The 12726-nt window shown below is 43.6% G+C and overlaps 1 protein-coding gene across 1 annotated transcript in view; it reads left to right on the top strand.

Moving 5' to 3' along the window:
• MYO19 (myosin XIX) overlaps positions 1-12726 on the top strand; it is a gene marked incomplete at its 3' end in the record, with an annotated part of 91920 nt that overhangs the window by 61670 nt on the left and 17524 nt on the right. Inside the window, 3 exon segments of the mRNA XM_073616115.1 lie at positions 4285-4387; positions 4743-4839; positions 5402-5478. Coding sequence (XP_073472216.1) covers positions 4285-4387; positions 4743-4839; positions 5402-5478 — 277 coding nt within the window.

Genomic DNA, 12726 nt, shown 5'->3' with positions numbered 1-12726 from the left:
CAACATGGTTTTTCTTCAGCAATGGAGTCTTGAGTGCATTACTTATTGTTTTCTTTGAAACAATTGTACCTGCTAATTCCAGGTCTTTCTGAAGCGGTTCACGAGTGGTCCTTGGCTCTTGGACAAATCATCTTATAATTCTTTTTACTCCACTGTTAGAAATATTGTGAGGAGCACCTGGTCGTGGCCGATTTATGTTGAAATTTTGTTCTTTCCACTTCCGGGTTATGGCCCCAACAGTGCTCACTTCCCTTTCTTCATGTGTTCAATACTTTTTCCCTGTGTCATTCTATTTTATTACACATAAATTAATTTCTGAACTTATTTGTTTTGTTCTCTTTGTATGTATGGATTGCATGGGTTGTTACCGACATGTGGTGAAAGTTTCATGTCAATAGAAGCTTTAGAAATATATTTACCTAGAAAAATGGTGACATGTTCAATACTTATTTTACCCGCTGTATCAAGACCACATAGTTCCTTAAATGTGTTCATAGCTATTCTTCTTTTCACATGCATTTCACCATGACAGCCTGAGAAGCTTGGTTAGAGAATTAGGACTGTTACGGTGGTGTCCTCAAACGTTGCAGAAAGAGCGAGGTCCACAGAGAAAAAGAATGCAGGATCTAGTGTTAAAGCCTGCTAACATTACATTGCTTTCTCTTCAGTTTTGTTATTTCTCAGTTGACAACTGTGCCTTTTGCATCCCTCTTTTCCTAAGCTTCTATTTCTGATGACAGGAGTAGACTGGATCCTTTATGCCACCAAAAGAAGTTATGAGATTGCAGAACTGAGTGTCTGGTTTTCATCGTGGACCTCTGCAAGGAGGTTTAAGCTGTCCATCGATGGATCAAAATTCAGCGAGTTCAACAGGGACTGGCCGAATGTTGATCTATGTATGGCCATTCCCACTCAACAGAAGTAAATGTAATTATCAATTTCTATCAAATGGTGAATATTAGAAAAGCTGTGTTGATCATCAGCTGCAGTCACTGGTCATTGTGTTCTGACAGAGGCGGAGCTTCCCTGTGAGAATACAATGGCACAGCGGGGGAGGATTCCTCCATCCACCTGGCTTGTGTGGATGGAGAAATCTGTTAATTTTTTTCAGATCAGCCTGCTGAGTTGTCTAAGGTCAGCCTTAGGCTTCAGTATATTACACTTTCAGGTCCTGACCCTTTGGCTTGCTCCACTGGTAATTGCTGGCGAATGAAAGAGGAAAGGGAATGGTGGCACACCGCGGACACAGTCAGATTCTTGAAAGTCGTTTATTTGTCACCAAGCCAGACATGAACACAAAAACAGGTTGACACGTTTCACGCTAGTAACTCATGCTTACTCGTACCTTTCTTCTTTCATTTGTATCCACAGTGGCGAGCCGAGGTGAGCACCCACAGCCATCAATAATTTAAATTATTATCTGAGCGGTGTTCACCATGTGTTTAGTAATTGCTGGCAGACAAACCAGATTGCAGCGTAGTTAGGCAGAGGTATAACCTGTAAAAAATGAGTTTGGGAAGATGGACATTTAGCTAAAATCATTACATAGGCAGAAGGCCTACCATTGGCTATGAAATATTAAAGTGATTGTAAAGCCAAAACTATTTTTTACCTTTTAATGCATTCTCCACATTAAGGTTAAAAGCTTTTATCTATCTGTGAATCTCTCCCTGGCCCAAACACTTACCTGACACCACTCAATCTGGCGCTGCCCTCGCCGATAGGCCCGCTTGCCTCTCTTCCCCTTTTAACAGATGACACAGGCAGCTGTCAATCAAATCCTGCGGTGGGTGGTGGGGCCAAGCCACACTATTTGTGTCAATAGATGCACACAACGCAGCTCGGGAGCGAGTCTGCTGTTGAGCCTCCATAAGAAATGGCTTCCTGTGGGGGGACCACTGAGGAGAATAGGGGCCGGGAGCACCCGTGGGGTACCCGAGAACAGGTTTAGAGCTGCTCTGTGCAACTATTGTAGTCATCTGAATCTTGTGTAGTAGCAATCTTTTAACTTTTTTGTTTCAATAATTTTTATTGGTACTTTTTTGAACAATAACACAAAAGTGTAAAACGTTCTGGAAAGCCCACTTTGGCCCAACATATTAAGGAACTGGGAGCATTAAAGAAAAAGAATGACAAAGTCAAACAGTCCAATATCTCTCGGGCCCATGAGTGGCTTCCCACTCATTGGTCAGGTAGTCAGGTTACTAAAGATGTAAAATCCAAACTGTAGACCGTGAACCTGAGTATTGTTTGCATCATCCCCAACAGGGGGAGCTATTGTGTAATATGAAATAAAGTAAGTGTGAAGAAATAATATGCACAGGGCATTCTGTGCTTAACTTTGAACATATTAACTACTGCCTGTTCCCTTACTTGGACTCACGCGAGCCCTTCCACTTTATATTTATTGACCAAGTCGCTCCGGAACCAACAATGGGTTAAAGGTTAATCCATCTTGTAGAAAGAACTGAGAAGGAAAGATGAGTGGGTGAAGAAAAAAAAAAAAACAGGGGGAGGTGGGAAGAGTTAGGTAAGATAAGAGAAAAACCCGTAGAGAAGAATATGGGAAAAGACAGGAAGGAAGTGGTAGTGTGCCAGGCTATGGCCTTGCTATACAGGGTGCTAGTGTCTCTCCCTCCAGATCAGATGGATTTTGACAGCTATTTTATCCATGGAGTCCATGTTTTCTTAAAGTGGGCTAGCTTGTCCCGGTGGATAGCCACCATACGTTCATTGATCATGATCCATGTCAATTTTGCCTTCAAAAGATCAAAGGGGATTATGGGCGACCTCCAAGATCTCGCTATGGATATCCTAGCTGCCGTAAAGATGAATGCAATTAATCGTCTCACATGTCCCGGTGTCCCCTATCTTTAACTTTTTTAACGCAAGTTGGGTTTCCGTACTAAGTAGCACATTCATTTTAAAAAGCATGAGAACAAAATAGGTTGCTTTTATAATATATATACCTGAGCATACATTATGTTCATTGGTCATTTTTATACCCTAAATATGTAGAATACAAAATGTATTATTACACACATTATAAAGGAGCTTATTCAGTGGCAATATCCCTGCAAACCTGAAGCTATTACTTGTAAAGTGTATCGGTAAAAGCCAAAACATTCATAGCAAACTGAAACAAGTGATGGTGGAGCAGGTGCTTGAGTCTTTTTTAAAGAATGTATCGTGACAACAATTTAATGTAATTGTCCACACCCTACCCTACACCAACCATTGTATGTAGGGGTTGGTGGCCACACCTCATCATTTTACACAAAACCATTTTTTGTGCCGTTAGTCTTGCCAGATAGAAGAAACCAGCCACTTTAATTTTTATTCTTTGTGTGGGTGGAAAGAAAAACGTTAATGATAATTGCACCAGGATCAACAGCCTCTAAGCTCTATAACTAATATCTGACATTCCTTTGTGCATCTTAATGTGGAATATTCAGTGCTGGTCATGTTCATTATAGTGTAAATGTTTTTTTTTAGAGGCAACATTTTGCAGAACTGCAGTCTTAATATATTTTCCAGACCCCCAACATGTATTGGTTTCTAAAACTCCAACAAATATAGACAATGGACTTGATTTATTAACACTGGAGAGTGCAGAACTGGTGCAGCTCTGCACAGAAACCTGCTTCCAGGTTATATTGTCAAAGCTAAAGACCCCTTTCCCACTGGGGCGGTTTGCAGGTGCTATTGCGCTAAAAAAAGCGCCTGCAAACCGACCCGAAACAGCCGCTGCTGTGTCTCCAGTGTGAAAGCCTGAGGGCTTTCACACTGTAGCAGTACGCTAGCAGGACGGGAAAAAAAGTCCTGCTAGCAGCATCTTCGGAGCGGTGTATCCACCGCTCCTTCACCGCTCCTGCCCATTGAAATCAATGGCAAAGCACCTCTGCAGAGGCGCTTAGCGGTGGTTTTTAACCTTTTCTTGGCCGCTAGCAGGGGGTAAAACCGTCCCGCTAGCGGGCGAATACCTCCGCTAAAACGACGGTAAAGTGTCGTTAATAATAGCGGCGCTTTACCGCTGACGCACCTCCCGCCCCAGTATGAAAGGGGCCTAACTGAACAAGCAGAAGTTAGAAGCTGATTGGCTACTATGCACAGCTGCACCAGATTTGGCACTCTCCAGTTTTAGTAAATCAACCCCAATGTGTTGATTTATTTTATTTTTTTTAATAGCTGAAGTGGGAAGATTATTTACATTCTTGTATCTCAACATTCAAATCAGTAGTATTATGTTTGAGCAAGTTTTTTTTTTTTTTTTTTCAATATTAGAACTCAGCAAATTACTGGTGCTTCTATCCAGACTTACCTTCTTGAGAAGACACGTGTAGCTCATCAGACTCCTTCAGAAAGAAACTTCCATATATTTTATCAGGTGTGTCAAGAAAAAAAAAATCTTTCCTAAAGTTCTATATATAAAAAAATAATTTTAATATATTGTATTCTTTTCATATTATTAATATTTACCTTTGGTTGGCTTTATAGAAAAATATATACATCGCTAGCAGTACTTTACCAGGTGTTTAGTTTCATAATTCCACTTTCTCCTAAAAAAATGAGAGCTAAACTTTGGATTTTATCCACAGCACAGACACGTTCTTAAATGTCTAAGGATCTTTTTTGTTTCAGTTCCTATTTAGAATCTTCATTCTTTGATTTGCTTTTCCTCCTTCAGTTTTCCAAATCGGTCGATATTTTGTAACATCCGGTTATTACTTATTTCTTTTCAGATTTTTAAAGGTGCTTCTGCAAATGAAAGAGATGAATGGGATCTCCCAGAAAATGCACAGTTCTCTTGGCTCCCAAATTCTGATAAGAACCTTGAGGGTAAGAGCAGTTGGTTGTGGAACGTTTTCCGTTATTTTTACAGCATACTCGGATGCAGTAAAATATTGTTTAGTGAATTGTGCCCACTGTCTTTCTGCTAGCTCTTTACTTGGTTTTGCATAAGGATCAGATGGTTATTCACCTTTCTTCTTCCCTCCTCTTAAATTTAATTAGGACATAGTCTAACCTTTTTTTTTTGTTTGTTTTTTGTGTGTTTCTACTTGCACCTTTCCATAAGCTGGATGGTGGTCCAAGCTGTTCAGAAATGTTTTGAACAGCCATCCTTACTTTCAGAAGGTGGCAAAATGTATGTTACGACTGCAAAGAAGTCCTTAGTGTATTATCATGACAAACATTCGTAAATACTGTACTGTAAATATACACAACACGTGCAGATATAGAACCACTGCTGTTAACACACAAACTGCTTCTGCTAGAGGCAGGAGAGATGTCTTGTTTTAGCTTGGCATTTTTTCTTTTTGTTCTTAAGTTTACATAGAACTGATTTTTAGTTCAGTTCTACTAAATTTGTCTGTGTTTTTTTTTTTTTTTATTTATCTAGAGGATTGCTTTAAAATCACTAAAGATGCAATGACACATTTGGGTATTGATCCATCAAAGCAGAGTAACGTATTTAAGGTCAGTTACAATAATCTTCACCTTTCTCACAAATTGAATACAGTGATGTTATTTTATCTTTTAGAATTGATACACTAAAATGGATATGCATGTGTTCGCATATAAGTAAAAGACCATTGCGATGGCAGGATCATCTGCCTGACTGATTTGTGTATATTTGTGTATATGTCACTTGATTGAGTAGTACAATACAGTTACTTTAAAGTACAGCAATGCTGTCTTCCAGTGAACCTGTGCTTTGCTTATGTAGAACAAGGCAACACATGTAATGCTAGCCCCACTAACTTTCAAATTTATCATCCTTTTGGACAATTTGAGGGACAGATTTGTTTATGGTTCAAACATTTTTTTTTTTTTTATTGGTTAAATAAACAATTATAGGTTAATAGAATTATAGGTAAGTAATAGGTACATGTCAAATATGTAGAATGTTCATAGCGTGTTACTAAAGCAGAAAAAAACTGTCCCAGTGAGGTGAGATTAGGGATACAATGTAGCACCTAAGCGTTTAGTTATCACACTTTGCTTGCAAATGTTAAAATAAAATACACTTTAAAGCAGACTCTTCTGACATGCTAAAGTATAGGCAAAACTTTGTCTAAAAAAAAAAAATTAGGAAGGGAGTCGAACACCTGTCAGGTTCTTATTACTGTCTTTGCTCCTGTTAGGGAGATCCACCCTCTCTATTTGTCATGTTTACTGTTCACACCCAAAGTGAAAATTAAGAAAATCACAAATTTTGGGTTGCCCCCAAAACCGTAGTACAGGGAAAATATTCCAATGGGGACACAAGTTCTGATGACAGCCAGGGATTCCCTCAATTTAGGGGGCATTTCTTCTCACTTTTTCTTTTGGCTATGGGACAGGATGTGAAGGGAAATCTTCCCAATGGGACACAGATGGCAAAAAACCTAACAGGGGTTATAACCCACCCTTACGCAATCCAACATGAAAAAGAATGGTTTTCCTTTTAGTTCTACTTTAATTCCCAAATAAAAGTCTAGATAAATTCCTCAATGGGCAACAGCATAAAAAAAAATCATGTCTCCATTACAATTTTTAAAAATGAGTAGACCCCTATTTTTTAATCCAATGCTTTACTTTGTTTTAATCAGCCAAATCTCCTTCTGTACATCAAATGGGGACAAAATCTTAATAAACCTATTATCAGAGATATGTGAGCGTCTATTATTGACCACCTTGTAAAAATGTAACTGGCCTGCCTATAATGTTGATTTATTGGCTTTATTACTTTGGACTGATATATTAAAAATAAAAGAAACATAAAATCTGCAGCTGTTGGCAATAGCAATCAATCAGGTTTCGCCCTTTTACTCTATGATACAAATTTGCTTGGCCTGTATGTACAATAACACAAGTTTTTGGCAATTTTTTTTTAAGTTAAAAATAAATGTGTCCATTTGTGCATCTGACCATGAATAAGTACGTAGGTCAGTACTTCAAAACCAATGATACCATAAACAGCCACACAATCAGTATTTTCTTTCTCGAACATCACGGGACACAGAGCCTCAGTAATTACTGATGGGTTATATAGGTATCACTAGGTGATTGGACACTGGCACACCCTACCAGAAAGTTCAACCCCCTATATAATCCCTCCCCTTGCAGGGATACCTCAGTTTTTACGCCAGTGTCTTAGGTGATGGACGTGTAAAGATGTCCTGTGCTGAGCTCCAAAGGGATTATCCTATATCCTATACTGGGGCAAGCCAGGCGAACCGGATCCATTTCAAAGTGTCTTTTCTAGGCCGAATTAGCCAGGCCTCGTGTCCGAAGAAACGAGGTTTTACCTGTAACGCTTCTCTTTTTAGAGAGCTGGACCCCGCATATCAGAAAATGGTTTTCTATCCTTATTTCTGGCCGGGTGCTTTACAGGCCAGAACTGTGGATCCCCCTATTCATAGGGGGCCCCAGTCTCTGAAGGTTTTTTCAAACGGAGCCCACCATGAGAGGTGAAGATTGGGTCTGTATAACAGAACCCTGCGGCTGGATAAGGTAAGAGGAGATTCCACAGAATTTTTTAATTCTAGTAGGTTTTCTCCTTTAAGGTAAATGCATGCTATGCCTATTGTCGCCCCCGGGGGCTGCCAAGAGCACATACCTTCTCGTGCTGATGCCTGTCTCAGTGTTTCCACGCTGCACAAGCTTCTCCGGCCGGCTCAAGTAGGATGGGATGGGGGGCTCTCCTTAGGGATATCTCCCCCCAGACTAGGGGGAGGCCGCAGGGGGTGTGTGAGGCGGTTATATACCGCATTTTCGCCGCCGCCGCCATTTTGCCACGTGCAGGCCCCATCACTACCGGCCTCTCTCCTTCCTCCCCCTCCCCCAGCCTTCCCTCCATGCTGATTCCAGAGGGTCGGCCCACGCTGGATGCGCGCGGTTTTCGAAAACGATGGGGGGCGGTAGAGGGGGGGCATCAGCACAGCGTCAAGCGTGCCCAGACGCCCACAGATGCCGGCTGCAGGCTATTTAGGCACAGATTACAGGTGCACTAAGCCTTTGGAGGGACACAGAGCTGACGGTCGCATGTAAGGTGGGACACAGGCATTCTCCTAGGCAGCATTTACTAAGGTAACACCAGACTGGGCATTTGGTAGCAGGGCTTTTAGCCGGACTACATCGCTCAGCAGTCAGTGTTCATTTTGTGATACCTCCACCTTGTTGCTTTGCACTGTGGGTAGAAGAGGTTCAAATACCCCAAGAACCAGAGACTCTAGGGGATCTCGTTCAGGTTCTGAGGACCCCCTTTCTGCAGCATTCTCCCCCCCTGAGGGGCCAGGGACGGCTAGCCAGGGAGAGCCATTGGGGTCAGGGGCTACACCTGCTTTTGGCACTTCAGCCCCTGTATACATTACACAGGAAGTTTTTTCCTCAACCATTAATGGTTTAGAGGAAAGATTAATGGCCGTGATTACATCTTCACTCAGTGGAAGAAAACGCACTAGGCCTTCCTCTGTTTCCCAAGACCCTCAGGCAGAGGAGCTCTGGGATAAAGGAGAGGAATCCCTTTCAGAGGATCGGGATGGGACGGATGATTCCTCTTCGGAGGAATCAGGGGGAGAGGGACCCTCTTCGGCTTCTCAGGAGGAGAAAGTCTTAGTGCAGATCCTTACTGGATTGGTCCGCTCCACATTTAAGTTGCCCGTATCTGAATCCGTTAAAGAACCCTCTTCTTCTTTAGGGTCACTGAAACCTCCTCAAACAGCACATGCTTTTCCTGTGCGTAATTTTCTTGAAAAGCTCCTTTATTCTGAGTGGGATCACCCAGACAAGCGTTTTTTTCCACCGAAAAAGTTTTCAACACTTTATTCTATGGAAGAAAAGTTTGTTAAAATGTGGGGAATACCGGCCATTGATGCCGCCATTTCCTCCGTGAATAATAGTCTGACTTGTCCTGTAGACAATGCTCAGATGCTCAGGGATCCGGTGGATAAAAAGATGGAATCCCTATTGAAGGATGTTTTCTCCTTGGCAGGTTCAGTGGCTCAACCTGCAGTAGCAGCGATTGGAGTCTGTCAATACTTAAGAGACCATGTTAAGCAGGTCATCAAAGTTTTACCTGAACAGAAGGCCCAGGGGTTGGCTAACCTTCCAGCGGCCTTATGTTATGTTGTTGACGCCATCAGAGATTCTATCATGCAAACCTCTCGTCTTTCACTGGGGTTAACGTATATACGTAGAATCCTATGGTTGAAAAATTGGTCAGCCGAAGCACCATGTAAGAAGCTGCTGGCTGGGTTTCCATTTCGTGGTGCAAGGTTGTTTGGAGAAGACTTGGATAACTATATCAAGAGAATCTCTTGTGGGAAAAGCACTCTCTTACCTGTTAAGAAGAAGAGTAAGCGTCCCTCTTTCAAACAGACTCTTTCCCCAGCGCCAGGGGCTTCAGCCTCCAGGCAGTCTCGACGGCCTCCTCCGTCTGGGTCAAGAAACAAGAGTCAACCCCAGGGACAAAAAAAGTCCTGGGAGAAGAAGCCTACTAGGCAAAACACTAAGACCTCTTAATGAAGGGGCGCCCCCGCTCGCTCGAGTGGGGGGAAGACTGCGACAGTTCTCAGGGCTCTGGCAGGAGGACTGCCAGGACAGATGGGTAATCTCCACGGTAACCTTGGGGTACAAGCTGGAGTTTCAAGAATTTCCCTCTCCTCGTTTCCTCAGATCAAGTGTCCCCAGAGATCCAGAGAAGAAGCAGTCGCTCCTTCTAGCGTTAGAGTGACTTTTGTCGCAGGAGGTCATTATGGTGGTTCCCGCAAAGGATCAAGGATTGGGCTTCTATTCCAACCTTTTTACGGTCCAAAAACCAAATGGGGATGTCAGACCCATTCTGGATTTAAGTGATCTAAACCGATTCCTAAGGATTCAGTCCTTCCGCATGGAATCAATTCAGACAGTAGTCTCTACCCTGCAGGGAGGAGAATTTCTGGCATCGATAGACATCAGAGATGTATATCTGCATGTGCCCATTTTTCCTGCTCATCAGAAGTTTCTGCACTTCGAGATAGGAGGGCGCCATTTCCAGCTTGTGGCTCTGCCTTTTGGGATAGCCACTGCACCTCGAGTGTTCACAAAGGTCGTGGCTCCTCCTCTGGCCATGTTAAGGGCTCAGGGTATAGCTGTCATAGCATACCTAGACGACCTGCTCTTGATAGACCGGTCGGTAGCCTCCTTGAACGGGAACTTGAGGACCACAGTCAAGTATCTGGAACACCTAGGTTGGATCCTCAACCTAGAAAAATCTTTCCTAAAACCAGTAAGAAGACTGGAGTATTTGGGTCTGATCATAGATACAAGCCAGGAGAAAATATTTCTACCTCAGGCAAAGATCACTGCTTTAAGGGAGCTGATTCTGGCAGTCAGGACCAAGAAGGGTCCTTCTGTCCGCCTTTGTATAAGGCTGCTAGGAAAGATGGTGTCTTCATTCGAAGCAGTTCCCTATGCTCAGTTTCATTCAAGACTGCTGCAACACAGTATTCTGTCGGCCTGGAACAAGAAGGTTCAGGCATTAGACTTTCCGATGCACCTGTCTCATGCGGTGCGTCAGAGCCTCAATTAGTGGCTCATACCCGAAAACCTGCAGAAGGGGAAATCCTTTCTACCAGTTACCTGGATGGTGGTAACAACAGATGCCAGTCTGTTGGGTTGGGGAGCAGTTCTGGAACAGTCTGCGTTTCAGGGGGTATGGTTCAAAACCGAGAGGACCTTACCCATCAACATTCTGGAGATCCGTGCGGTATATCTAGCCCTAAAGGCCTGGACTATCAGGCTACAGGGTTGCCCGGTCAGGATCCAGTCCGACAATGCCACAGCAGTGGCTTATGTCAATCATCAGGGAGGCACCAGGAACCGAGCTGCTCAAACAGAGGTGAACCAGATCTTAGTCTGGGCAGAGAAGCATGTGCCATGCATATCGGCAGTTTTCATTCCAGGGATAGAAAACTGGCAGGCGGACTATTTAAGTCGCCAGCAGTTACTTCCAGGGGAATGGTCTCTGCATCACGACGTCTTTTGGGCCATATGCCAAAGATGGGGGGTTCCAGATGTAGATCTCTTTGCATCCCGATTTAACAAAAAGATAGACAGATTTGTGGCAAGAACAAAAGATCCTCTTGCATGCGGGACGGATGCGTTGGTAATTCCGTGGCATCGGTTCTCACTGATTTATGCATTCCCACCTATCCTGCTACTGCCACGACTCCTTTGCAGGATCAGGCAGGAAAGGAAGTCAGTACTTCTGGTGGCCCCCGCTTGGCCCAGAAGGACGTGGTATGCGGAAATAGTAAGGATGACGGTGGGTTCCCCGTGGACACTACCGGTACGCCCAGACCTGTTATCTCAAGGTCCAGTGTTCCATCCTGCCTTACAAATGCTAAATTTGACGGTTTGGCTATTGAGACCCACGTTCTGAAGAGTCGTGGGCTTTCAGGTCCTGTGATATCTACCTTGATCAATGCAAGGAAGCCAGCTTCCAGAATGATTTATCAGAGAGTCTGGAAAGTTTATGTATCCTGGTGTGAATCCAGGGGTTGGCATCCCAGGAAATATGTGATAGGTAGAATTCTTGATTTTCTACAGTTGGGTTTAGAGATGAAGCTGGCCTTGAGTACCATCAAGGGCCGGCCGGGTCTCGGCCTTATCAGTATTATTTCAACGGCCACTTGCTTCGCATTCTTTGGTTTGAAACTTTATGCAGGGGGTGACGCGTCTTAATCCTCCGGTTAAGGCGCCCCTAAACCCCTGGGACTTGAACTTGGTTCTGTCTGTGTTACAGAAACAGCCTTTTGAACCAATACATCAGATTCCTTTGGTCTTGTTGACAAGGAAGTTAATTTTTCTGGTAGCCATTTCTTCTGCTAGAAGAGTATCAGAATTAGCAGCCCTTTCCTGCAAAAGAGCCTTATTTGATTGTACACAAGGATAGAGTGGTACTGCGCCCTCATCCTAGTTTTTTACCAAAGGTGGTTTCAGATTTTCATCTAAACCAAGACATTGTTCCGCCTTCCTTTTTTCCAGATCCCTGTTCTCCGGAAGATAGATCACTACATTCTTTGGATGTAGTAAGAGCAGTCAAGGCCTATCTGGAGGCAACTGCTCAGATTCGCAAAACGGATGTTTTGTTCGTGCTGCCAGAGGGTCCCAGTAGAGGACAAGCAGCGTCAAAAGCTACCATATCTAAATGGATTTGACAGTTGATTATTCAAGCTTACGGTTTGAAACAGAAGATTCCTCCGTTTCAGATCAGGGCACATTCCACAAGGGCTATTGGTGTTTCTTGGGCAGTGCATCACCGGGCCTCTATGGCTCAAATCTGCAAGGCCGCAACCTGGTCTTCAGTCCATACATTCACCAGATTCTATCAGGTGGATGTGAGAAGGCATGAGGATATCGCCTTTGGGCGTAGTGTGCTGCAGGCAGCGGTACAGGGTCCTCAGGTCCGATTGCACCCTATTTGGTTGTGGTTCCCCCCCCCTCCCCCTCAGACAGCATTGCTCTGGGACATCCCATCAGTAATTACTGAGGCTCTGTGTCCCGTGATGTTCAAGAAAGAAAATAGGATTTTTTAATAACCACTTACCTGTAAAATCCTTTTCTTTCGATGAACATCACGGGACACAGAGGTCCCGCCCCTCTTCTAATACACTATATTGCTTGGCTACAACACTGAGGTATCCCTGCAAGGGGAGGGATTATATAGGGGGTTGAACTTTCTGGTAGGGTGTGCCAGTG

The sequence above is a fragment of the Aquarana catesbeiana genome, linkage group LG02 (assembly GCF_042186555.1).
Source record: "Aquarana catesbeiana isolate 2022-GZ linkage group LG02, ASM4218655v1, whole genome shotgun sequence".
In the NCBI taxonomy this organism is placed as follows: Eukaryota; Metazoa; Chordata; class Amphibia; order Anura; family Ranidae; genus Aquarana; species Aquarana catesbeiana.
Note: the sequence above shows the minus strand (reverse complement) of the source record. Positions and strands in the feature narration are given on the sequence as shown.